Here is a 24,923-nt window from a genome sequence, read left to right on the forward strand (position 1 = left end):
TTCTTTCGATTTCGGGTGCGATATACTCCAAATGAAATCTTTACTTTGGTCTTCCGCGGCTTCGTTAACTTTGTCATGGTCTATCGCTCGAAAGAAAGCGCCCGTCTCGTTTTGACCGAGCACTCGGCGCTCCGCACCTTCGGAGGCGAATTCGGAGGAGAGCGGTGCGGTGGCGGCTGCTGACCTCTGGGGGGAGCCGGTCCTCGTCGCACTTGGAAGGGCGAAGGGAAGAAAGAAAGAAGAAGGGGCGGACGGAAGCGCCAGCGAGCCAGCGAGCCAGCCTCACCCCACGATGGCGGCCCACGGCGACAACGGTGCCGCGCAGGCACCCAAGAAGAAGCACCTGGGTATCCCCGAAGCGGTCTTCGTGGTACGTGCGCCTCGCCTCGCCTCGCCTCGCCTCGCCGCGCCGCGCCGCGCCGCGGGTCCCTCCGCTCGCTCGGAGGAAGCCTTTGGGAGCGTCGTGCTAACAGCGAGCTAAGGCGCTAACGTGCAAACGAAAACGCAACGCTTCCATTTAGGGCCACGAAGGCTTGCGCCCTGTTTCAGCTGGGAGATCAGATCGAAAACGACGGGACGCTCGGATCGTTCGTCGCCATCGATTCAGAAAGAGAAGCGATCTTGTGGAACGTTTGAAACTTGTCCCGCAGCGCCGTCTGCCGGCCGAATGTAAAATAGTCCATTGAAGCAGGTGTACAGTGCCGCCAACCGGGGCGTCCGTTTCCAGACCCGATCCCGCTGTCTAGATCTTTGATCGGTAACGCGTGCGGCCTGCTTAGGCCCTTTACTCTCGACTTCTAAAGCGTTACTGACCGATGCTCGAGAAAAAGGAAGAGCGGGGAATCTTCTTGCACCTTTCAAGTGCAAAAGAGCTCATTGAATGAATGTGAAGAAGACTGACTGCGGGGTGTTGGAATCGTGTCGAACGGCTCCAGTCGGTGAAAAATGAAACTATTCACATGGAAACGCTGGGGGGAAAATGATTCCCAATTATGATGGTCTTTGCAAAGAACTGAATTTGTCCTCTATAGTTCCAGATGACAGTATGATATCGTTTGCTACTATGGACTTTTGGTTTTGCTTTTGCCAGTTTTTCTTGTGAAGAAGAGTGAATGGACAGCCAGTCCCATAGGGGGAATGAAAACTTTGCGTATGGAGTAGCTTCCCTTGATAAAACCGCAAGAAAAGCAGTGAAAATGTGGCAAAACAATGCATAGTTTGCATTTGTGTACTGTATGAATGTCAAGTGTTGGATTGGCATCATATGAAGAGTGGCCGCCAGTTCCACCATTCATTTATTCCAAAAGAATTCTTGTCACTGGCACGCAAGCCGAGTATTTTACAGGACGAAAATTCTTGCCCCGAAAGAGTTGGGCGCCGCGTCGCGCAGGCGACCCAAGTAGCCAGGCGCTCGCCCGGCGCCCCCGTAATAGGCGAACCTTTAAACCGTTTCCTCACCCAGGCGACCAAAGTAGCCAGGCGAGCGCGCGCTCGCTCGCTCGCTCTCGCCCGCCCGCCCGGCCGGCGCCCCCGTAATACGCGAATCTTGAATCCGTTTCGCTCTTCGTTTGGGCCGGGACGCGATTATTGTTTTGCGCCTTTTGAAAAGCGGAAGGTCGCCGAGCGTTTTTGCCTTTGGAATCGGCCAGGAGGACGTGGACTCGTTCATGAAGCTGCCCGGCAACGAGAAGGCCGACTCGGCTCTGAGGAAGCTGGACGAGCAGTACCAAAAGTACAAATACATGGAGGTCAACCTGTCGCAGAAGAAGCTCAGGTAGCCGCAAAGGCCGTCCCGTGGGGGGAGGGGCTGGCGTCCCGCGGGGGGAGGGGCTGGCGTCCCGCGGGGGGAGGGGCTGGCGTCCCGCGGGGGGAGGGGCTCCCGTCCTCGCTGACAAAACGCCTTCCTCTGCTGCCTTCCAGGTTGAGAAACCAGATCCCGCAGATCAAACAGACGCTGGAAATCCTGCGACACATGCAAAAGAAGAAGGTGCGCCTCACGCACGCCCCCCCTGTCGCCACGTCACCCATCTTTTTTTTGTCTTTACGGTCACCAGGAGAGCACAGAGCCCATGGAGACGCACTTCATGCTGGCCGACAACGTTTACTGTAAGGCCTCGGTCCCGCCCACGGACAAAGTCTGCCTGTGGCTCGGGGTAAGCCCGCTCCGACCCGCGGGGGACGGGAGGTGTCCGCGTCCTCGCGTAACTCGCCCCCCCCCCCCCCCCCCCCCCCCCCCCCCCCCCCCCCCCCCCCCCCCAGGCAAACGTCATGTTGGAGTACGACATCGACGACGCCGAGGCCCTGCTGGAGAAGAACCTGTGCACGGCCTCTCGCAATTTGGAGACGCTGGAGGAGGACCTGGACTTCTTGCGAGACCAGTTCACCACCACCGAAGTCAGTATCCTTCCACCGGGACCTTTCTGCGCGCGCTCCTGCCTGCGTGCTTGTTGACCCTTGACCCCCACGCCAACCTCAGACATGGCACGAGTCTACAACTGGGACGTGAAGAGGAGGAGCAGAGAGAGTCTGCTCAAATCAGTAGAAAAGTCTTAGTCCGGTTTAGACCGGCCCCCGTCCTTTGATGGCGGGCCAAAGTGTGTTGTTCAGGTCCAAATGAACAAGAGACTTTTCAGTTGATTATGGGGGGGATCCCGTGCGCTTTCTGCCAACTTGTGTTTGAGCTTTTTCTTCAGACTCAGTTTGTCTGTCAGGACGACGCCAACAACAGCGGCGAGCCAATTGCAAGTTTGTCACTAGGAATCTTTCCATGCACATTTTTTTTTTGGGGGGGGGGGGCCGCTCCAGGCGAAACGTAGCGGCCACCCGCGGGAGGGAAGCCGCGCGGCTGCGCTCCCATGTCAGTAGGTCCAATAAAAGATTTTCAAGTCTTTCTGTTTCCTTGACAGTGACAAACAGGCAGCGCCAAAACGGCAACGATGCAAAGACGTAAACGCCGGGTGTCGGGCTGCGGCTGTCGGGAACGTTTTAGAGAAGGGTGGTCCTGGAGAGCCGCTATCCTAGCTGCTTTTGATATTTCCGTCCTCCAACTCGCCCCGTTGGAACGACGAGGATCGTTCGAATCGGGAGCGAGAAGCTGCCGACCGTCTTTGCGCCCGCAAAAGGCCGCCAGATTGACGCGAGCGGCCGGAACGGTCCCGGAAGCGTCCGGAGACAGCGGCCGACGAGGGAAACGGATCGGATGAGGCCGGTCGGGATGACGAAAACGAAAAGCGAGTCTTGGGCCCGGCTCCGACCGGGGCGTGGCGTAAGCCCGAAAAGGAAGCAAGTAGGCCCCCCCCCCCCCCCGCCCCGCTCCTCTCGTCTAGAAAATTTGCTCAATCGAGTGGAGAGGCCAAGCGAGCGATCCCACGGTTGGATTTTCAAGCAAAAATAACGGGAGGGACAAAAAGCGGCCAATCGGGGAGAAAATGTTGGAAGGCGGAGCCGCGGGCCAAGCGGAAACAAGTGAAAAGAGTTGGGGGGGGCCTCGAGGACCGCGGTCGGACACCCCCGTTTGCGGAGACCATTCCAACACGCGGGGGTGACCCTCAGAGGGGAGAAAAAAAAAGACCGCACAATTCTTTGCCCGTGCCCCGATAAGGGGCTAGCGTGAGCCCGAAAAACAAGCAAGCGGGCTCCCCTCCCCGGCCTTCGGGACCCCACCTTTCAGGCCGGCGCCATTTGAGAGCGGCTTTGCCTTCCGGAGGCGGGGGGGGGGGGCGCAAGGCGGGTCCGCTCAGCAGAGGCAGCGGCGGTCGGCGAGGGCCGCCTCCTCCTCGGCGCGGTGCACGGCGTTGGGCACCGAGCCGCTCTTGACGCCCTCCCAGCCCTCCTGGACGGCGATGCGGCCGCAGCGCACCATGGCGAAGATGTCCTGGCTCAGCCGGGTGAAGGCCAGCTCCACGTTGACGCCGTCGCGCGCCGACGTCTCCATGTAGCGCATGCCGTACACGGCCGCCAGACGCTCCGCCTCCTGCCGGCTCACCTGCGGGAAGCCCGCGCAACAGAGGGTGAGCGGCCCGACGTCCCTTCCAAATAATACACACCGCCAAAGGTCGCCGCAATCGTCGGCCCGCCGCGCCCCGTTGCGCTACGTTAGACTTGATCTTTGTTTTTGGCGCCGCCTCTGGCCACTGTTGACATTACATTTTGTTGCCAGGAAGGACCGACCGTGCGGCTTCTCTTGAGAGCTTCCTCGATGTGAATCGGGATGATTTTTTCACGCTTTTTCCACCATCCGAACCTTTGTTTACCCGTTTCTGGAGGCCAGTGTTTTTAGCATTCGTTTCAAGGCCAATGGAACACTACGTCTACGTAAATACGGCCGCTATCGTGTGAAAGATCCCTTGCTTTGAATCGCACGCGGATGATAACTGTGTCGTAAGCGTGAAGCGCCGCTGTCCCGCGGTCCCGGTCGTCGGCGCTCAATTGGCTCACAAACAGGTCGAGGTCAAGCGTTAGTCCAGGGGGGCGGCTCCCCTCCATAAAAAAAGGCGCATTCGGACCCGTGACCTCAACGGACCTATCCGATAAAATTGCAAACGAGTATTTGGGGAGTGTGGCGCCTCAGAGGCCGGCGTCTCGCCGTAACGGTCAAAGTTGCCGCGATTGGACCCGGTTGATCCCATCTCCTCAAACTATCACGTATTTGACCTCAAACTATCACGTATTTGATGGGAGTCCAATGCGGAACACCCCCCCGAAGCCGCCTTTCACGGCGGCGTGAGCGCCAGCTAGCGGCGGCAACAAACAGAGGCGGGTTTTCACGTACTCGGTGGAGCCGGCGAAGGCCGAACTTTGGTCCGACGGGCCCGAAGCCCCCCCGAACGTCGGGATGTAGTGGGCGCGGCCCATACGCCGGTTGAAACGTTTTAATTTTAACGGTAAAAGCCGACCCGGCCCCCGTTTGGCACGTGGGATGAGAGTCTGTTCCCGAGGACGCGGGCGCACATACGTCGTGTTTTACGGCCTTCTCCTTCCCATTTTAAAAGTTGAGACTCGGCGTCGGCGGCGCCGAAGGAGTTAAGCGCGGAAAGGGGGCTGTCGTCGGGACGCCCCGGCTTAGGGTTAGGGGTCGGGTCGCTCGGACGGGACGGAGGGAAAAAAGCGAGAGGAACCTGGCGGCGGGCCTCCAGGTCGCACTTGTGCCCCACCAGCAGGAAGACCATGGCGTGCGGCCGCACGTGAGCGCGGGCCTCCTCCAGCCACTGGCGCACGTTGCGGAAGGAGCGGCGCTCGGTGATGTCGAAGAGGAGCAGGCCGCCCGCCGAGTTGCGGTAATACGCCCGGGTGACGGACCTGCGGGCGAACCAACGCACACCGCTCGTCTGCGGGCCCGTGCTGGGTGGGCCCGTGCTGGGTGGGCGGGGCGGGGCGGCTTGGAGCGCAAACTCGCCAGGGTTAGGGTTAGCTCCTGTTCCCTCCCTCCCTTCACTGCTTCCTTCCCTCACATTTCTTTCTTCCTTCTCTCCTTTTCTCTCCCTCCCTCTTTCCTGGGCATTTCTTCATTGTCCTTCACCGCTCCCTTCGTTACCTTCCGTCCTCCCGATCGTTCGTTCTTTGCTCCGTTTCTTCCCTCCCCCTCCCCTTTGGTTCTTTAGCCCCTCTCCTTTTCTCCTTTATTCACCTTCCTTCCTTTTTTCCATCCATTTCTCTCCTCTCTTCCTTTACTGCTTCCTTCATGTTGCTTATTTCTTCCTTCCTCCCTCCTTCCTTCCTTTTCTCTCCTTTCACATTCTTTTCTTCCCCTTCGTTTCTCTTTCATTTTTTCTTCCTCCCTTCCTTCGTATTCCTTATTTCTTCCTTCCTCCCTCCTTCCTTCACGTTCCTTCATTTTCTCTCCTTTCACATTTTCTTCCCCTTCTTTTCTCTCCATTTTCTTTTTCTTCCTCCCTTCCTTCACTGCTTCCTTCATATTCCTTCTTTCTTTCTTCCTTCCTCCCTCCTTCCTTTTCTCTCCTTTCATTCTTTTCTTTCCCTTCTTTTCTCTCCATCTTTTTTCTTCCTCCCTCCTTCCTTCATGTTCCTTCCTTCCTTTTCTCTCCTTTCACATTTTCTTCCCTTCTTCATTCCTTTTTCTTCCTCCCTTCCTTCACTGCTTCCTTCATATTCCTTCTTTATTTCTTCCTTCCTCCCTCCTTCCTTTTCTCTCCTTTCACATTCTTTTCTTTCCCTTCTTTTCTCTCCATCTTTTTTCTTCCTCCCTCCTTCCTTCATGTTCCTTCCTTCCTTTTCTCTCCTTTCACATTCTTTTCTTCCCTTCTTCATTCCTTTTTCTTCCTCCCTTCCTTCACTGCTTCCTTCATATTCCTTCTTTCTTCCTCCCTCTTTCCTTGCTTTTTTCCCTCCGATATTTTCTTCCCCTTCTTTTCTCTCCATTCCTTCTTTTTCTTCCTCCCTTCCTTCACTACTTGTTTCTTCACATTCCTCTCTCCCTATCCTTTCCTCCATTCACATTCCTTCCTTTTTTCTATCCTTTCTTCCTCGCTAACTTTTTAAAAATAGCTTTTTTTTAAGTTGCCAATCTGCCCTTGAAGAGCTTTTACCGGCGTCCGAGCTGGAAACTCGGGTAAGCGCGTGAGGAAGACACTCCAAATGGATTTGACTTTGCCCCTTAGCCCGCCCGCGGCGGTTTGGGAAAGGTAGAAAGGCTGGCCCGGCGCCAGCCTTTCTTTTGGCGTTTGTTGACTTTCCCCGCCGCCGGCGCGCTTCCGCGAAGAGCCCGTCCTCCCGCGCGAGCGGACGCGGCCCTTCGGGTTTTTCGAGTCGACTTTGGGGCGGGGAAGCCGAGGCCCCCACCTGAAACGCTCCTGGCCGGCCGTGTCCCAGATCTGCAGCTTGATCCGCTTGCCCGGCTCGATCTCCACCAGGCGAGAGAAGAAGTCCACGCCCACGGTGGGGTCGGAGGCCGGCGCGAAGCGGCCCTCGACGAAGCGGCGGATCAGGCAGGACTTTCCCACCGTGGAGTCGCCGATCACGATCAGACGGAACTGGTACAGCCAGATGGCCTCCATGCCTCGCCTCTCGCTCCGCCGGTTCTGCCTCCTCGGCGGCGGGGGCGGCGACCTGTCGCGGGGCGGGCGACAGACGCGCGCACACGGACGGAGAGAGAGAGAGCGAGAGCGAGAGCGAGAGAGAGAGAGAGAGAAAGAGAGAGAGAGACGGCAGCATAGGGTTAGTCCGTTTTATTTCTAATTCCCGCTCGGAATTCATTACGATTTCTCCCAGCGATCGATGATGAGAGCAAAACGCCGAGGAGAACTAAACTCAACTGCCGTCTGTCTTTCGTTTGATGGACAGCCGTGTGGGAATACATCAAATGCGTGCACACTGACCTCTGGTGGCCTCGATGGAAATTGCACGCCCTTGGTCACGTCATTAGGTACGCCTGTACAATGGAATGAATGGAGTTAGTGCGAAACATTACGTTCGAAACCACTCGCGTCGCGACATCTGAGAGCTCTCGGCCTTCCTTTCAAGTGACAGCCTTCGCCTTTTTCTTCAGTCAATTAAAAAGCATTGTTGAATCATTGTTCAAATGTTTTGACACTCCCGCAAATGAAAACTATCGCAACGGGTGCAGCTTCACTGAGAGAAAGAAGTTGTTTATATTTTTCTTAGCGTAATGGAGATCGCTTTTGGAGTCAACGTTTCTGGCCAAAATAGAAACAAAAGGTTTGAGGGAGACGAAACAACTCAAGCGGAACAGTGATTTTGATGCTGATCTTCCGTGACACCCGAACGAGACTGCGACAGGGCTTCGATAGAAACGTGATCATTATTTACAGATATATAAGCGCAAATTGTGGCGCGTGACGCCAACTTCCCCACCGACGTGCTCTATATCAGGATGGGCAATGGACTCTGAATAGCTCGATTCATAAAGAAATCGTGATCAAAATTCACTGTGAGCTTTCGGGTTTTTTTTTACAAGAAGGCTCCGAAATTTTGCTGAATAAAGTAGACCTACCGTAATTTATAGGACTAAAAATGGAGGATTTACGATTCCAAAAAATCGGGGTTTGATGACGTTATTACTTTTAAAAGACAACCGAGGAAAACGAACCCGGGTCGCCAACTTCAAACATCAGAATGGCAAACGATAGTATGAAGCGATACTACCTGTTTGGCTGTCCGCTTCCCCGCGGTCCTCAACATCACTTTGGGTTTGTTTTACAGACGCTAAAGGCAAAGTGAACTTACTTGCTAGCAGCAATTCGCCCAACTAGCCGCAGGAAAACGGCGCGAACCATTAGCGCAACTATGAAGGGACGATACAAACTCGGACGAAACACAAAAACCTCGTTATATGATTTTTCTAAGATCTTGTACTGTATATAATGGAGCGTAAGTCTTTATTTCCATAAAGCACACAAACGGAGTGTATTATGCGGCAAAATTCTCTCCCGTCCCGTTTTAGCAAGCCTGTTGGTATGCTCCAATGAGTCTGAACTACACCTGCGCGAGCAATCAAATATTCCCGATTGGAGCGGCTCGGCCACCACGCGTAAGATCGTCCGCCATATTGAATGGGTCATTGAACGGAGAGTCAAAGTCGAGATAGGACATAGGACTTATTTGCTCAAAATATGCCTTTTGCTGAAAGGGGATATCCAACTTGGGTAGCATGCGCTAAGCACCTCCACCACATGCGGAGGTTTTAATAATAATATGCTTTAATAATAATATGAAATAATATGCTTGGCTTGAACATTTTGCTTATGAAATAAGCACTGTTTGTTCTTTTTGTGGCGTGAGCGGAGTGGCAAATAAAGGGCTCGAAGCAAGCATCATTTTCATCTTATTTTGGAGAACCGCGCGCTTTCCTCCGAGCGATGCTAGGCTCCCACCCCTTGAAAGTAAGCGAGCCAGAAGAGACCCTTACTTTTAAAAGTGTTTGAATAAATGTTGGACTTTTGAAAGATTTTTATTCGTTAAAGGCATAGGGTTGGTGTCCCCCCCCGAAAAAGTCAAAGCCAGCGGTTTTAACTGGGCGACTGGTTGATGTAAAAAAAAAATAAAAAATCTAAAAAGTAGCAATTTCAACGGCAACATTCAAACTGCTACAACTCTGTCCATTTTTGAGCTAGCGCCATATATCACGTGTCATATGTTGTATCATTTATACATACATACGGTATGCATAGGGTGTCCCTCGCGGTTCTACCATTGCTTGCTATTTCAGTGAACCCAGAGAATTGCGCAGGATTGTAATGGTTTGTGACAAGGAACCTTTATTTGATCTACGCGTGGCCACTTAGGGGACACCCCGTGCGCGTGTCTCTATCCGCATAGATTTCATATAGCTCGAAAGATAGGCGTCAGGCGATACAGGAGGGCAAAGCGGCAAGCCAGAAAAGGCAAGCTAGCGGCTCAGCAGCAGCCAGGTGGGAGAGGGCGCCCCCGGCAGGACAAAGTAGTTCCACCACCAGGGCTTCTCCGCTCTCCGCGGGCGGTCGGGGCTCACGCCGTCCATCCGCGCGTAGCGCTCGTACTGGTCGTCGGGGTCGAAGCGGCGGTAGGCGGCGGCCGCCGCCGCCTCCTCCTCCCGCCGGCCGGGCTCGGGCTCCGCCTTCTCCAGGATGAAGTCCACCCGTCCGGCGGAGTGCATCGCGGGAGGCAGGTGGATTTTCTTGGCCGCCCGGGCGTAACCGGGCGCCGAGGCCGACACGATGTGAACGCCCGGGCTCAGGAGACGCCAGTATTCTCCGTTTTCGGCTATTTCGGGGGAGGGGAGAGTCAAGAGCGGTCGAACGCGCCGCGGCTTAAAAGCCCTTCGAATCCGCCGCTGGTTTAACGGGTCAAACGAAGGCCAAACGGCAGCGGCTGTCGTCTCGCCTTTGCCCCTCTTCGTAAGAGTGCGCTTTTGATATGATTTGCGATCTTTGACGGACGGCGCCGCCGGCCAAAAGTTTGGAACCGCCCTCCGACGCCGCGTTTCAAACCTTCCTGAATGGTGCCGTGGCGTTATTCGGTCAAACCGGAACACGTTTTATCATTTGCCTCCTTCGGAGCAAGAAGCCTCGGCGCGTCGCACGTGCGATGCGGACGGTGCTTTATGAGCCGGTGTTTCTAAACTTTCGACTTCTGTTGCGTAATACTGCACACATCACGACTCTATTTTCCCTCCCAAATGAATAAATGTGGTCACGCAAGTAAAAAAACGAAGCCTTATTTCTGTCACTTTTTGAAAGGGACAATAGCGTCGATTTGAAGAGCGCCAGTCAGTGCTTTTTCACGATTGGACTCTATGAAGAAATACAGATGGAATTATTTGGGAAAGAAAACAATTCTCAAACACAACGCTTCTAACGTAGGCGGTTTTGCTGAGATGACAAGCTTTTTTGTCCGCCCTCTTCGCCATGCGGATGATGCGCTACGACCTGGCGTTGGCAAACTTTGCACCGATAATACTTACTGGAAACGTGCATTTGTTTTCGCAATTGAAATTCTGAAGGTAAAACAAACATCAAAAGTATTATCGGCATCGGGCCTCGGAATGGCTATCGGCGACTACTTCAAAGTCGAGAGCTCGTACCGGCACCGTCGAAAAAAACCCCGGGCCGAGTTTCCAAGCGACCTATGAAGCCCCGATGGGCGAATTTTGCAAAGCAGGGAAGAAATCCCGCTTTTCGCGCGGCGGAACGTATGACGAAAGCGTGAGCGGCGTTACTTGTGGTGACGTCGTGACGTATTCCCCGCACGGACACCCTGGCATCTTTGATCCCGTTTCCCTCCGCGTCTCTTACGATCCCTTTGATGCCGCGATGGACCTGAGGGGGAGCCTTTCCTCAGTCAAGCAAAGAGAGGCGGAGAGAACAAACGAAGCGGAAACTTGCTCACCGCTTCCATAAAGGACAGCAGGGCCTCCCGGTTTTCGTGCCAGCTGACGAACAGATCCTCCTCGGGCGGGAATTTCTCGCACCCTAACGCCACCGTCACCTCGAAGCAGTTGGTGTGGAGGTAGTTGAAGTCTTGCATGCCTGGCCGTTTGACACGCGCGCACAAACAGGCAAACAAACAATCAAACAAACGGCGCGGTGGAACGCGGAACTTTGGTCATTCGGCTCCCTCTGGCGGCCAGGGCCGGTACCTCCCGCGTTGCTGGCCCACTGCGCCCCGTTCAGCGTTCCTCTGTGACTGTGAGCGCGAGCCGCGCCGCAGCGACCGTTTCCGGCGGACATGCTTTCGTGCGCGCTGGCGTAGCTTCTGGACAGAAACTTAAACACCTGAAAAGAATCATGGCCGGTTTTACAGAACGGGGAGTCGTTGTTCTCTCGTTACTTGGGACACGATTGGGCGCGGGGGTGTGCGCGGGAGGGACGGCGTTTATCCACCCGAAGGAGGGGGCGACGGTAGTAATCAAGGGTATTGAAGACGACTCAAAAGTTAGGTACGTGTACTGGTAACGAGTAAAGCCTGGGTAGTTCTCCTTATTTTCATTTTTTCAAAATGAAAAGGTCCAATCCCTTTGCTGCGCCGGGTCGCTTGCGCCTTATAACCCATTGCGCCACTAATGCAAATTTCTCCAAATAGAGCGTTCCTGGTGGAGATCGCACCCTGGCGGCAAGTAACGCAGCGTCTCAAACTCCAAACGGACAGTTGCGTGCGCAACGGCGGTTCTATTTGGCCCCTCCGGACCGCCGCTCAAAGCGCGGAATGAGCCCGGGCGCAAGCGCCGGACCGCAACGCGCAGCATCAAAAACTTTTCTTATTCCGCGCTTTTCGGTTGCGCAACAGCAAAAGCCGACGAGCGTGAAGCAAAGGCAAGCGCGGCGGCCGTCGGGGGCGGCGAGTAAAGCGCGACCCCCGGTTCTTTTGTAGGTTTTTTTTTTTTTCAAAGATTAGTTTGCGTGGTTTCGCCAGATTTTAACCGGAAAAACCAAAGGCGAACGAATGTCTTTGGAGCCGCTGACCTTGTCGTCCGGCGTGGGCGAGAAGAGGTTAAGATCCAGGGGGTGCTTGGAGCGATGGTACGGGTAGGACACCACCAGGTCGCCGCCGCGGAGGTTGGCCGAGAGCACGAAGGGGAAGGAGCGGATCCACTTCATCACGTGGTACGTCTCGGGCGCCACCTGGCCCCGGATGACGCAAACGGTCGAGTCCGGGCGAGGGGAGCGTCGCGCGGCGGTTAGGGTTAGGGATCGTCGCCCCGATCCCGCTCGCCCGGCGCGCTACCTTGCCAAACCAGTAATGGTCGGGGATGGGGACGTGGTCCGTGCGGTAGCCCTTCTGCCGGCGCCGGCCGTAAACCACCGAAGTCAAATCGGGGAAGTTTCTGTTCAGGTCGACGTTTTGCCCGTTGTTCCCGCCCACGTCGGTCGAGCTATAGCCTCCACGCTGGAGAAAAAAAAAGAAAAAGGCCCGAGCGCCGATTCTCAGATGTTGACGGCGAGCGTGCCATATATTCCGCAGATCGTCTTTGGATATTCACGCTTCATTTCGGGGCTCGGATCATGATTACGCCGTCAAAACCACGGAGATAAAAAGTTGAAAACGGATCCGTTATTTCAAATGATCTTGGGATGAAATTTGAAGGCCCCCGAGGCGTTCGCGGACGAGTGCGCCTTTCGTTGGAAAAGCGTCACCGCTGCGTAGTCACTTGGTTTTCTTTCGCAAACGCTCGGCGGGGCAGCCACCGTTTCTCGGTCGTCGTCGTCGTCGCCGCCGTTCCCGTCGCCGTAGCCGGAAAGCGCCGCCTCGAAGCCGTCGGGGTTGACGGAGGGCAGGATGTGGATGCGCGTGGTGTTGACCAGCGCCCGCACGCGCTGGTTACCCAGCCGGTACTCGGAGCACAGGTACTGCGCCAGGTAGATGAGCATCTGCCGGCCCACCGCTTCATCTCCGCGCACGTTGGCCACCAGCTTCATCTCCGGCTCCACTGCCGGAAAAAAGGAACGCGGCCGCAAATAGGGACACAAAAAGGTTACAGCTTGGACTAAAACGGAAAAAAAAAGACCCCAAGTGCATCAAGGTGCCTGAAACTGAATTCTCATTTGATTGCAATTACACTGGAGGTGACAAAAGCAAAGGCCTTTCTTTCCCTGGGGCCATTTTCGACTGGCGATCGTTCCTTTTCGGCCCCCGGCAAGGGAGTAAAACGCATCAAAGCGAAAACCGCACGGCAAGGTACGCCCCGGGGACGCGGGATCCCGTTTTTTCGGCCGGACGAGGGAAGCGGCGAGAGTCGCCGACCCCGGAGCGGTCAGGGACGTCGAGAACCAGGTCGACGGGGTCCGGCGTGGCGTTTCCCGGCCGAAGCTTTACTCACGCAGCTCGTGTTGTCCCGGGCTGTCGGAGAACTCGATGACCAGCAGCTCCTTTCCCTCGGCGCTGCGGCCGAGGCTGTAGGTCCTGGCGACGTGGGCGCATTCCTGCTCCGTCCTCTTCAAGACGCCGTCCATCTGGGAGTTGGAGTGATAGGCGTATTTGATTTTCAGCGCCGCTTCCGCCGGGGGCGCGTCCAACAACGCGTAGTCCTCGTCCACGTCCGCTCGCGCTGCAAAAACAAACAAACAAACAAAAAAAGTTCCGCCCGGCGGCAAAGTCACGCCACGTCTTTTTAGCGGACGCTATTGAATACGGATTCCGCTTTACGAGCCGAAAAGCCCGGCGATTTCGGCCGCATTTTTTCTTGGTTTTAACGATAAGGAAATGGCTATCTCCATTTACGGTGGACCCCCGGGTCACAGCGTCCCCGCCTGAGGTTTTTTTTCATCTCGCGACGCGGTTTTTCTCCTTTTTCACACGAAGCCCTCGAGTCGGACGTCTCGTCCCCGCCGGCGCTTACCTTTGAGGTCCCGGAGCGGGTCGTAGCAGCCTTCCTCGTCGGCCACGAAGAAGCGGTCGCAATCCAGGAAGTAAGGCCAGGCCATCCCGATGGCCTCGAAGGCGTGGACGCATCGCCGGCGGGCCGCCTCGCAGGCCCGCCGGCAAGGCTTGGCCGCCCTGTCGGCCTCGCAGCGCGGCGCCAGCACCGAGCAGCCCAGCATGCGCGCCTCCAGGTGGCACTCGCTACCCAGTAGCGTCTCCAGCACGCTCATGAGGAGGTACTCCACGCCGCTCTCCGCCTCCCGCCGACTGCCGTGGCCCAGGATGTTGGGGAACAGCGTGTTCGCGTAGCCCATGTTGTCGCAATACGACAGCTGCATCTCCTCGCATTTTGCTGAGCCGCCGAATCAAACGGCGGCCAGGGGCTCTTGTTAGTGCCACGTTACCAATATATATATATACTGTATGCGTGTGTGTGTACGTGCACGGGTACGTGTATTGATTTATTTCCCGCTTGCTGAGTAACGCCATCGAAAGATGTCATTTAATTTTCCAACAGCAGCATAGCTAGACTGAGTCAAAAGATTTTGAAGGAAATTGAGATGCCAAATTGAGATTTTCCAATCCAAAAACTTGTTGGACATTTTCATACGGCATTGCATCACAAGATGATGAGCGAACGCTCGCGCAGCTGTGGCTCACTGAAAAAAAGTGACATATGCGACACAGGCCGGTTGGCTTTTGACTCACATTCCATTGGTGTGACTCTTAGGAAATACCGTACAGTATGTCAAAAAAAAAAAAAAAAGGTTCAACACTCACGTTTTTCTTCCACAATTGGCTTGCAGTGACCTGGAAGACACGCAGGCAGTTACAACACATGTCCTTGTCAAATTAGGACGTTTTCTGTATTTTGATAGCAACATTGGTCCTTTTAAAGTTGAATCGTGCACTTTGGGCGTTTGAAATGACAAGTAAAACGTCTGAAAGCGCGAGTGTTGTGCACATTTCCGATTGTTTACCTTAAAAAGGCAGTTTTGTCATAAAAGATCCTTTTTAAGACACATTTCCCGGTTTTTTTTCAGGGTTAGGGTTTTTTAGCGTTGCTTCGTGGTTTCCTGAATTGTAGATGAATGTTTTAAGTTATGGAGCCCATAAAGAACTATTGACCGATGCACTGAGTAAACGAAACATGCCAATCAAATCAAAAGTTTTGCACGTCTTGAAATCTTCTTAGCTTTCTGGCCCGAAATGATTTTCGGTTCATAGCTGCGCATTCTCAAGAGTTAATATCTTGAATTTCTTGACTACTGTAAGTACATTTGCAGGCATTTGCCCCGTTCTTGAACTTCAACGGCGTGTTTTTCTACCTCCGCATCCAAACACGGCTCGATCGTTGTCCGAAATAGGACTTTCACTCTCTTAACGTAGCAAAGCAGAATGGAAAAGGAACCCTTCCACAGACGGCTTATTGGGACTTTCTGTACTCGAAATAAACAAGGCATCGAGTTACAAATTCCTGCGGCGGAAGCAGCGATTCGGTTCAAACTTGAGAAATGCTTGTTGTTTTTTCCCTCTTTGGTTTTGTTTGCTTTTGCTGGAAGACTCGAGGAAGAAGTCGGGATCGGGCGACGGCACAGTGCGCTTTGACGCGGCTCGCAGGCGTCGCGGGATACGCTTGAAAACGCCACAGAAAAACAAAAGAGAAAGCGGAAGAAAGGCAGGCTCAGACGTTACCTCGAATCTCGGAGTCGCATCTTGGAGGCAAAGCCGACACCAGCGCGGCGCCGAGAATTTGCAGCGCGACCGGGAGCATGATGCGCATTTTCCACCTTTTGGGTTCCAGCGATGTGGCAGGAAAAAAAAAAAAAAAAAAAAAAAAAAATCCCCCCCCTCCCCAAAAAACGAAAAACGAGCGCGACTTTATTCCAACCTCCTCGGCGTTGATATCAAGTTACAAACGCGCCAAATAACGTCTTGAAGTCAAGTCAAAACCCGCCGGGGACTCCGAGCTCCGTTATTGGCCGGCTGACAGGTGTGACGCGTCGTAAAGTCAAAAAGCTGTCGTAAAGGTTGGGCTTGGTCACGTGACGTTGCGTAAGCCAATAGGAGGCGTTATCGTCTTCGTACGGACATCGGAATTGATATCCAAGAAGAACTATTTCTAACCGATGGGGACATTTTTTTAATGCACTTTATACTTTTCGGATACTAGCAATCACCTAGGGAATGTTAAATGTCATCACTACGTTTACATACACCTTTTTTTTAGGAGTTTGGCTCTTTTCAAATAAAACCGTTTTTTTTTTTTTAACCTTTCGGAAATAAAAATGTGATTTTCATTCACGGCGGTGAAGTCGGTGAGTCCCGCAGATTGGATCAAGTCCGTAAAATATATATGAGTAAATTTGTTGCTTTTGTTGCTCTACTTTCCATTCCAAGTCATTGCTTACGGGTGAGCGTATGATTTGAATACACGTTTGACATGAATGAAGCGCAAATAGGATCAAAACATTCGAACAAGCCTTATTTGGTTTGGGATTTCGAACACAGTAAACACGCCCAAGAACCGCTGTCGAGCCAGTGGGCGCGGTCAGGTCCGATTTAGCGCTGATTGACAGCTGGGACGCTTCAAACCCCGGGAGCGGACTTAAGCGGAGTTGAGCGGAGCTGAGCGGGGCTGAGCGGAGCGGAGCTGAGCGGGGCCGAGCGGAGCCGAGCGGGGCTGAGCTTTCAAAGTCCCGGCCCCTGCGGACGTCCGTCCCAAAGGAGCGACAGCGACCGGCAGGCTCCAAAACCGCAAGGTAAATGACAACGATTCGATTCCGCTCGACTTGTTCAAATACAGTATTACATCCGTATTCTGAACAAATGGAACCCATCCGAAACAAGGGTTGCATGGTAGCTAATATTTCTTAATACTAAAAGCGAGTGCAATGTTGAAAATGTCATTCGTGGAAATATGCGCTTTTGCGGTGATCTTTCAGCGACGCTGTAGATACGTTTGTCAATGCTGCCTCTCAAACATGTAAAACGGACCACTTTCTGCACGCACGTGTGTGTGTCGTACAACATGGAACACTTCAAACCGTCATCATCAGAAAAAGTCCTGTCTATGAGCAAAACGGCAAATAGGAAAAATCCCACCTTTTGTGTCGGATGCTCAATCTCTGGTTGTGTGATGGCATGTCTGAGTTCAGTGGGGACAACACACACATACCGTACGCACAAACACACGCGCGGTGGCCATCGGGGATTAAACCTCGCCGTCTCATCGGAGATTAACCTCCTTCCTCCGCCAACGCGCCGGGGCTTCTACTCTTGCCCCCGCGGGCCAAACAAGAAGCCCGATGCCATGACTTGTAGCTCGGCGGCGACCGGACATTGTGATTTCCTCTCTCATTGGCGGCGGCGGCGGTCCGGTGGATACGAGGATTTGGAGGGGCCGGGGATTGCCCGGATGTCCCGGAAGTGTCTGGGTTAGGGTCAGGGTTCCCGTTTTCCCGGTTACACGTGCCCGTCACGCCGACGACCTCTTGCCGCCGTCACACGGCTCGAGCCCTCTCGTTTATGAATCTGTCGGTAATGTTGAAATACGACGGCGCCTCGAGTTACGAGTGACCTCGTTTACAAACGAGCTACCTTCATGCTTAGCGTTTAATAAACCAGACGAGGATGGCACTGTCGAAAGTCCTTCGACGGCTTTACTCTGGATAGGAGGTACTTAGCGGAAGATAAAAACTCACAGGCTGAGAAACCGCCCGCGAGATGACGGATAGCATCTTTGTAGCAAATTTCGGATGTTTGCAGCGACTTACGTAGACAGACGACATCAAAACCGTCACGGGCTGGTACCTTTGGTCCTTTGCGAGACGTTCCTCCGGTCGGGTGTGGAAGTCTTCTTCACCATCGCGGTCACGTTGGCGTGACGCTGCCCCCGAGCGCACACCAGAAGGGGCGTAACCGCGGTTGAAGCGGCCCATTTGACGTCACTCTTACAGATGGCCGCCACTCGGCCGCCGACCCTCGGCTGAGCGTGTCCGGCCGCGAGTCGGGATGATGGCCTCGGTCGACGGGCGCGAGTCGCCCGCGCTGCGGGGGGTGGACCCGGAGACGTGCATGATCGTGTTTAAGAACCACTGGGCGCAGGTGAGCGCCGAACGGTCCGAGCGGCGCGCGCCGGCTTCTCAACCGTCCTCGCGCCCAGGTGGTGAAAATCCTCGAAAAGCACGAGCCGGGTCGAAGCGGCTCGGGCGCGCTCAGCTTCCTCTCGGGTCGCGGCGGCGGCGGCGGCGGCGGCGGCGGCGGCGGCGGCGCCCGCCTCGGGCCCATCCCGGCCGACGAGGCCAGCGCCGTTCAGAACTATGTGGAACACATGTTGTTTCTGCTCATGGAGGAGGAGGCGGGGCAAGGTGAGAACTAAAAGACTCCATCTTTGGGGAAGTAACTCTCGCGGGCTCCGGGCGAGAGGCGCGCCACGCCCCGGAGAGTACGTCAGATCGAGTCGAGCCGCGTGACTCGGGTCGCCCGGGCCCGACCGGGGCGGGGTGGCTCCGATCTCCCCGGAGCCCCGGAGCCCCGGAGTGCGACTCGAGTCGAGCGCGAGCGCCCCGGGTCGGACCGGGGTCAAGCCGCGCGACTCCGGTCATGCGATCCGAGTAACTAACGCGCTTTTCAGGAGGCGCCATGGGCCCCATTTTGGAGTTTGTGGTTGTGGAGGGCGTAATGGAGCGCCTGTTCCTGTGGAGCTTGAGGCGCCAGTTTACCGAGGACATGAAAGTGGAGCAGCTCAGGATGTACCAGATGCTGCTGACCCGGGCCCGCCAGCCGCTCCTGCGCCACAAGCCGCTGCTGCGGCCGCTCATGACGCTGCTGGCGTCCTGCGGAGGCGCCGGCGCAGGTACGCTCTGCTAGGCCGCCGCAGGCAGAGTCCTCTGGGTAAAATCGCCCCCCCCCCCCCCCCATCGCGCGCCTCCTTTTTAGACACGGGCGGCTGCGTGGAGGCAGAGCTGGTCCTCCTGTTGAACCAGTTGTGCGCGGCTTTGGTGAAAGACCCTTCGGTGCTGGAACTCTTCTTCCACACTAGCGAGGACCAGGGCGCCGCTAACTTCCTGCTCTTCTCCCTCCTCATCCCATACACACACAGGTTCTTCACCTCACTCGCTCGCGCGCGCAAACCAACCGTGTAGAAATGCTTTCAAGCGGCGCGCGCTGAAGGTCACCTTGGATTCCCTCAGGCAAGGTCCGGTAGGTCAGCGGGCCCGAGAAGCTCTTCTGCTCATCATGTCGCTTTCGGCCTCCGAGCCTCGCGTGGCCCAACACATCGCCCGGAACACGTACTTCTGTCCGGTGAGTCCCCCGAAGCACGAACGAACACATTAGCCGGCGTCGTCGTCTGGGCGGAACCACCCCACGATCCCGTTTGGTATTATTCCTGCGCGCCAAGGAGGAAGGAATCGGACGTCGGCTCGCTCTGCTCGCTTCTTTAATTGCAAACGAAGCCGCGGCAAGCTCGGCGAGCGCGAGCCGATATGAGGCCGCGCATCAAAACCGGTCTCGCGTGGCCCACGTATCAATCTTCCTCGAACGGGGTCGAAAAACAAAAAGTGGAATCTTGAGGTTACTGTTTACAGGACTGCTTTGGGCCTTTGTTTGGGGAGGAAAAGCGCGTCTTATATTTGGGGACTACGGCAGATGATTTGGTATTGAGAAAAGGTGGCAGATGGGAAACGCGCCCATGCTGCAGGTCATATTTACAGAGGGGGCCTTCGCGGCACCCGTTGGGGGACTACCGCGTCGAACGTTTGGCTCTATTAGAAACAAAACATTCCCTTTCCCTTTACTCGGGAAAAGTTAGGGGATATTTATTCATTCCATTTATTTTTTCTCGATTCGGTTTTCATGTATTCGTTGGCCCGTTGGTTCATTTGTGACAACCTGATGGCTACGGCGGGGTTTTTGAGTAAAATCTTTCCTCGCGATGGAGGAGCGCTCATGTGAGCGGCGACCCAAGTTCCACGTCACCTTCAGATTTAAGACCATGTGATCACGCTGACCTCAATCTTCTTGCAGAGAGCAGATTAGTAAATCAGCACGAGATGGGCTCGCGGTCCGGAGCAGGATTAGCATGCGGCGCTTGTTTTGATTCGCAATTGAATTTGAGGCTCCTCCCCTTTGCACGGGCTCAGGAATCAAATCGCCCGAGCATTTCTTTCCCGCATAATCGCAAGTATAATTCGCAAGTTTGATTTTAATCATTGAATGGATTCATCTGTGATGAAAAAGGGTCTAAATCCTACACGTTAGTTAGCAAGCGTAAAGTTAGCGATCGGGCGAAAAGGAGCTTGAACGCCGGCCGCAGCCAATTCATTGCGACGAAGCGCTTCGAGGCAGTCGAAGCGAAAGCTGAGGTGCCGCGCGCAGGTCCTGGCCACGGGCCTCTCCGGCCTCTACTCCTCCTTGCCGGCCAGGCTGCAGGTTTACAGCGAAGACTGGCACTGTCTGGACCGGGCCGACTGGCGGCAGGTAACCGGCGGCGCCGCAGATCACGCGGCCGTAGCGACCCGGGAGTAAACGGCGGCGATGTTTCCGCAGGTTCCGGCTCTCGTCCACTTCCTCCACTCGTTGGGCTTTTGCGGCGCCGTCACCAGCGTAATGAAGCCACCTTAGCCGAAACCGCCAGCGTCTTCCAATGGGCGACGGAAAGCATTGTACCGTGTCCCGACTTTCTCCCAGGTGGCTCATTCCTCTATCCGCTCCCAGCTGCTTAGTTACATCTACAACGGCTTCCTGGTGCCCGTGCTGGCCCCCGCCCTGCATAAGGTAAACAAACGCGCCCGAGTGCTTCGTCCCGCCCGTTTGAAGCGTTCCACGGAATCGCCCCCGTCTAGCTTGCGCGTCCGCGGCGCTTTCGTGCCCCTTTGTAGTTTTCTCACGATGGGAGTTCGGTGGGAAGCCTTCCGTCGGCAACCGTTTGTTCAAACCGGCCATTTTATGCCTTTTCGTTTATCCTCACGACGTCTCGGATTAGGAACGCGTGGCAATTCGTGTCATACTTAAAGCGATGAAGTGACGGGACATTTAAGATGGTCGTCTTGTAAAATGTTTGAGCTAATCAACTCATTTAGGCATGTTGTGGAAAACACGGCTTCATGTAGACATAGGGAAAAGTCAGAAAAATAAACATCCAATCCCTTCTTGTTCTCTGTAGAACATAAGCAGATATGAACACGCGTGCGGAACAGCGCGCACGTCGCGTGACAAAAGCTATGGCTTCGGTCAAATCTAGAGCGTAGCCACCCCCGTCGCTCCACCTCTGCCCCTCCCTTCCCCTTCATTGTTAGAAGCCCTCCTGGCCTTGTAGCCATCTTCTGCCAAAGATGCTAAGATGATGCGTCTGCGCGCGCGCAGCTGACCGTGGAAGAGGTCATGACAACGACCGCCTACCTGGACCTGTTCCTGCGCCGGATCTCCGAGCCGGCGCTCCTGCAGACCTTCCTGTCCTTTATCTTGCTGCACACCCACGACAACGTGCGCATCCTGGACACGCTCGTCAGCAGAGTCAACACGCCCTTCCAGGTAACGCGCCCGACGCCAAAAGCCGTCCAAACGCCGACCTCGTCTCGGCGTTCCTCAGCTGGGCGCGGTGTCGCTGGCCCTGTTCAGGACGCTCGTCGGTCTCCGCTGCGAGGATGTCATGCTGCAGCTCGTTTTCAGGTCAGCCAGATAAAAAACAAACAGCAATAGTCCCGTGGCATTTCAGGATACGCTCCGCTTTCCGTCGTCCGTCATTGCTCCGAGGCCATCCGAATCGTGGCCGTCGATCGGTCGGCATGATTTCGATGGCCCTCGCGTCACCCGTATGAAATCCGTTAGGATTATGAGAGGGTCGGCGGAAGGATTTCTCCACGTAACGGGTCTTTGAAACGCATTCCTTTAGGGGCCAACGTTTACCGTGGCGCGGCGTGTCCTCAGGTTTTTGATGGCTCGCGGCCACCTCAGCGGGAAGCGGCGGTTCAAAGCTCGCTGCTCCTCGAGCGCCGCCTCTTTCCTGCTCCTCCTGCCCTCCTGGTGCCCCGTCCGCCCGCCCGATACAAACGGAGGCTCGGAGCACATCCGTTGGCCCAAAGGAGAAGGTGAGGCGCGGTTCAGTCGGCCCGTCGCACGTTGGAACCGATGCGCTCTGTGCTGTCCAGAAGCCGACGGCGTCGCTTACTGGCGGGGCGCCGACTTCCTGATGGAAGTCAACTACCTCCATTACCTCTGGGATGCCCGACAAGCTATCGAAGCCTCCGGCAGGTCAGATTTATAAACGATGCGCTCGGGAATAAGAACGACTATTTCGCCAGACAAACGGCACGGAGTCCGAGGCCAGGAAACGTAGTGAGCCGACCGCCTCGGTTCCTCAGAAGCTACGTACTCGGCTCGGTAAAAAAACAGGCGGCCGAGCAGATAGCTTCGGCTCTCGCTGATACCTCGGCGTGTTCATTTCCGTACCAAGCGATCTGCCGGGGGAAGCGCTGCGGAACCGACTGATACATTGTGGCGTCTCTCAGGGCTTGCCGGCACTGGTCGGCCCCTTACGACGGCCGCAACCCGCCGCCTGCCCGAGACCAATCCAGCTCAGCGGATGACACAAACGAGGGGGACGCGGAAGGGCTGCTAAAGAGCGACTCTGATGCCGCGTCACCAACCCCTTCCTCCGTGGACGTCGTCTCCAAGAACGAGCGGGCGGGAAGGACCGGCTCTGCTCTGGATCTGGAGTGGGATGACCTTTTCCAGGAAGAGGATGTGTCAAATTCAATCGGTGACTCTTTCGCACCTCCGCCAGACTTACCTCCTCCCCACATCAGAGAGATGCGCCGCAGTGCCATCAAGCTGGTGCGTGGCGCCTACGTGGAGGAGAATGAATTTGAAGAGGATGTTCTGGTCTACGATCTTGTCGCCCAGAAAGATGCCAAGGCTGCCTTTTTGGAAGGAACGACGGCGGCGAATCCGGGAGCTCGCGGAGGCGGCGTCTCCTCCGCGACAACAGGACGGACGGTACACGAAACCGTTAACTGCATCATGTCATCGCGCAGAATAAGCGAGGAAGGAGGAAAGGACGAAAGGGGGAGCGAGGACCACGGGAGCCCACCGAGGAGAAGCGAGGACAATAACCGCTGCGTTACTAACGTTTGTGACGCCGACCGCCAACCGGACGTGCAAACTCGCGCTTCGCCCGCCGACAAAGTCCGGGGCGACGGGGACGGCGGCTTCCTGTCTCAGTACCGCGAGCTGATGCGCTCTTTGGGGGAGGAGCCGGAGTGCGAAAAGATCCCGGATGACGTCTCCGCCTTTGAGATGCGCGTTCAAAGGCTGAAGCAAAGACTGGTAGGAGAGGACTGCGAAGACGAAGAGCCGAGAGACGAGGGGACGACGGAGGAGGAGGAGGAGGAGGAGGAGGAAAATGGAGAGGGGCGCCGCGTTCCGTTCACAGGTGGGCGCTCTCACCACGACATCGAGTCTTTAGAACACTCCCTCGCCTCGAACGACGGGACTCGAGTCTTTAAAGGGCCCTTCGTCATCCCTCCTCGTCCCCCCGCCCCGCTTTTCCCGTCCCCGCTTACGTCACCGACGAGTTGTCGGATTCAAACGTGACTCGCGCAAACCTTTGCCCGCGCTGCCACAGGTCCCTTCATCAGCGTCCTGCTATCCCGGCTGGAGAACCTACTTGAGAACTCCATTGCCGTCAACCTGCTGGTGACGGGCATCCTGGCTCAGCTGGCGTCGTACCCGCAACCTCTGCTCAGGGCGTTCCTGCTTGGCACGCAAACGCGCCGGCGGGCTGGCGCGCCCACGCTGCATCAGGTGACTCGCGCGACGGTCGTTTGTTTTGGCTCGGTACGGGGGCTGGCCGAGTCCGCTCCTCCGCCTGTTTTTGACCTTTGGCCTGATCCGAATCGGCCCGCGCGCTCTCCTTTTCAATCGCACGTTGGGTCGAAGGGAAAGGTGGAAAACAGGCCGGATGGTACGGTAGGTCTCGCGGATCGGACCGGGCCGCCCCCGACGTACGTCTTTCGACCGGCTGCTAGTCCCCGCGCGACTTTTGCGACGGGAAAAACGGCCCAAGGTTACCGCCGGCTAAAGTCTTCTCTCCAAACGGCCGCTTGGTGTTTGCCCAGGTACTGGTGTCACTCCACAACCAAATCGAGCGCTACATCCGAGCCCGACCGGAGTACCCCGCCTTGGTGGCGCAGGCGTGGAGGTTCTTGCTGGCCAAGGACCAGGATAGCAAGATCCGAGGTCAGCGAGCGTTATTGCCGCGCCGGCCGCCAGTCAAAACAACAATGCGCAAAGATGCATCGAGTCCCGGCGTGTCTTCCAGAGGGCCTCCGTTCCCGTGGCGCCGACCATCCGGACCGCCCTCTTCCCAACGGTTCTGCGAGGAGCTCCCTGGCACCCCCCCGCCTGGGCCGCCTGCCTCCCTGTCCTGCCATCCCACCCCAAGACAAAAGCAGAGTGTTCGCCATCGTCCTATACGCGGAATTCCTGAAGGAGCTGGCCGCCGTCGCCCTGGAGCATAGCGTCGCTCCGGACTGGACCGTGGAGGAGTAGAGGCGCCGTGCCGAAGCCGCACCCTGACAGTCGTTTATTTATGTCCCGGGAATTTTTGAAAATGATTCTCATTCATGTCAAATCCCAATGCCGTCCCTTCTTCTCGTGGCATCTTGGTGGATTCAAGGTCAGGGAGCAAAGATCTCGAAGGCTCAGGCAAAGTTCATATTTTCGTTCCCGCACGTATTTCTTGAGGAAACGTTGACACGGGAAGCCAAAGGGGTCTGGAGCATTCACCAACAGAGGGTGCTAACACATTGCAAAAGGTCTGTGGTCACGTGGCTTCCGCGACCTGGCGCCTCTGGAAAGCCCCAAAGACGTCAGAGAACACCTTCAGAAGTGTACCGATGCTGTACACAGCACTTCCGACTTGTAAAGAGCTTCTAGGAGTCTCGAGAAAACTTTGCATTCTTGGCTGCTGACCTTTGACCCATTCAATCCCAGTGACGTTACATTTTTCAAGAATCCAAACATTCGATCGATCCCAAGTACTTGGATGAATACTGTATATTTGTCCACTTTTTTCTGCTTTTGGCTAAGGGGAGGGGGGGTCTGAA

The 24,923-nt window shown here is 55.6% G+C and overlaps 4 protein-coding genes across 7 annotated transcripts; 2 read left to right on the forward strand and 2 right to left on the reverse strand.

The window, feature by feature from the left end:
* Positions 1 to 98: 98 nt before the first annotated feature.
* On the forward strand, positions 99 to 2,888 carry vbp1 (von Hippel-Lindau binding protein 1). Its single transcript, XM_088408991.1, has 6 exons — positions 99 to 370; positions 1,650 to 1,774; positions 1,921 to 1,987; positions 2,055 to 2,153; positions 2,260 to 2,398; positions 2,477 to 2,888. The coding sequence occupies exons 1-6, from the start codon at positions 293 to 295 to the stop codon at positions 2,551 to 2,553; spliced, it is 585 nt and encodes a 194-aa protein (XP_088265117.1). The 5' UTR covers positions 99 to 292; the 3' UTR covers positions 2,554 to 2,888.
* Positions 2,247 to 8,231, reverse strand: LOC148428486 (ras-related protein Rab-39B-like). The gene is made up of 5 exons (XM_088408979.1): positions 8,122 to 8,231; positions 7,335 to 7,386; positions 6,799 to 7,065; positions 5,118 to 5,298; positions 2,247 to 3,985 (listed from the first exon to the last, which is right to left on the reverse strand). The coding sequence occupies exons 3-5, from the start codon at positions 7,011 to 7,013 to the stop codon at positions 3,737 to 3,739; spliced, it is 645 nt and encodes a 214-aa protein (XP_088265105.1). The 5' UTR covers positions 7,014 to 7,065; positions 7,335 to 7,386; positions 8,122 to 8,231; the 3' UTR covers positions 2,247 to 3,736.
* Positions 8,232 to 8,907: 676 nt separating this feature from the next.
* On the reverse strand, positions 8,908 to 18,130 carry LOC148428487 (carboxypeptidase Z-like). 3 transcript variants are annotated; one of them, XM_088408918.1, is made up of 11 exons: positions 16,918 to 18,130; positions 14,593 to 14,622; positions 13,790 to 14,164; positions 13,271 to 13,498; positions 12,639 to 12,880; positions 12,178 to 12,339; positions 11,916 to 12,074; positions 11,093 to 11,228; positions 10,843 to 10,982; positions 10,673 to 10,772; positions 8,908 to 9,717 (listed from the first exon to the last, which is right to left on the reverse strand). In XM_088408918.1, the coding sequence occupies exons 3-11, from the start codon at positions 14,148 to 14,150 to the stop codon at positions 9,365 to 9,367; spliced, it is 1,881 nt and encodes a 626-aa protein (XP_088265044.1). In that variant the 5' UTR covers positions 14,151 to 14,164; positions 14,593 to 14,622; positions 16,918 to 18,130; the 3' UTR covers positions 8,908 to 9,364. The 3 variants fall into 3 exon arrangements, with proteins under 3 accessions (XP_088265044.1, XP_088265028.1, XP_088265038.1); XM_088408902.1 differs by lacking the exon at positions 16,918 to 18,130 and adding an exon at positions 15,508 to 16,891; XM_088408912.1 differs by lacking the exon at positions 16,918 to 18,130 and having other exon boundaries at positions 13,790 to 14,471; positions 14,593 to 14,611.
* LOC148428488 (FHF complex subunit HOOK-interacting protein 1A-like) lies at positions 16,291 to 24,466 on the forward strand. 2 transcript variants are annotated; one of them, XM_088408859.1, is made up of 17 exons: positions 16,293 to 16,574; positions 17,772 to 17,919; positions 17,978 to 18,182; positions 18,449 to 18,670; positions 18,754 to 18,916; positions 19,008 to 19,119; positions 20,194 to 20,295; positions 20,365 to 20,421; positions 20,506 to 20,592; positions 21,181 to 21,348; positions 21,407 to 21,486; positions 21,745 to 21,905; positions 21,966 to 22,068; positions 22,326 to 23,248; positions 23,441 to 23,619; positions 23,934 to 24,054; positions 24,137 to 24,466. In XM_088408859.1, the coding sequence occupies exons 2-17, from the start codon at positions 17,827 to 17,829 to the stop codon at positions 24,364 to 24,366; spliced, it is 3,006 nt and encodes a 1,001-aa protein (XP_088264985.1). In that variant the 5' UTR covers positions 16,293 to 16,574; positions 17,772 to 17,826; the 3' UTR covers positions 24,367 to 24,466. The 2 variants fall into 2 exon arrangements, with proteins under 2 accessions (XP_088264977.1, XP_088264985.1); XM_088408851.1 differs by having other exon boundaries at positions 16,291 to 16,574; positions 21,745 to 22,068.
* The last annotated feature ends 457 nt before the right edge of the window (positions 24,467 to 24,923 follow it).

The sequence above is a fragment of the Hippichthys cyanospilos genome, chromosome 1, assembly GCF_059441005.1.
Source record: "Hippichthys cyanospilos isolate Australia breed blue-spotted pipefish chromosome 1, RoL_Hcya_1.0, whole genome shotgun sequence".
NCBI lineage: Eukaryota > Metazoa > Chordata > Actinopteri > Syngnathiformes > Syngnathidae > Hippichthys > Hippichthys cyanospilos.

Coding starts and splice junctions, on each gene's coding strand:
- LOC148428488 (XM_088408851.1), top strand. CDS start 17,827: ATGATGGCCTCGGTCGACGGGCGCGAGTCGCCCGCGCTGCGGGGGGTG. Junction 19,120..20,193: donor GGAACACGTACTTCTGTCCG/GTGAGTCCCCCG, acceptor TGCCGCGCGCAG/GTCCTGGCCACGGGCCTCTC. Junction 22,069..22,325: donor GCTATCGAAGCCTCCGGCAG/GTCAGATTTATA, acceptor GGCGTCTCTCAG/GGCTTGCCGGCACTGGTCGG.
- LOC148428486 (XM_088408979.1), bottom strand. CDS start 7,013: ATGGAGGCCATCTGGCTGTACCAGTTCCGTCTGATCGTGATCGGCGAC. Junction 5,299..6,798: donor GCCGGCCAGGAGCGTTTCAG/GTGGGGGCCTCG, acceptor GTTCGCCCGCAG/GTCCGTCACCCGGGCGTATT. Junction 3,986..5,117: donor ACCTGGAGGCCCGCCGCCAG/GTTCCTCTCGCT, acceptor GGCTTCCCGCAG/GTGAGCCGGCAGGAGGCGGA.
- LOC148428487 (XM_088408902.1), bottom strand. CDS start 15,595: ATGCGCATCATGCTCCCGGTCGCGCTGCAAATTCTCGGCGCCGCGCTG. Junction 12,881..13,270: donor CCCGGGACAACACGAGCTGC/GTGAGTAAAGCT, acceptor TTTTTCCGGCAG/TGGAGCCGGAGATGAAGCTG. Junction 11,229..11,915: donor CGCCCACGCCGGACGACAAG/GTCAGCGGCTCC, acceptor GATTCTTTTCAG/GTGTTTAAGTTTCTGTCCAG.
- vbp1 (XM_088408991.1), top strand. CDS start 293: ATGGCGGCCCACGGCGACAACGGTGCCGCGCAGGCACCCAAGAAGAAG. Junction 371..1,649: donor TCCCCGAAGCGGTCTTCGTG/GTACGTGCGCCT, acceptor GGAATCGGCCAG/GAGGACGTGGACTCGTTCAT. Junction 2,154..2,259: donor AAGTCTGCCTGTGGCTCGGG/GTAAGCCCGCTC, acceptor CCCCCCCCCCAG/GCAAACGTCATGTTGGAGTA.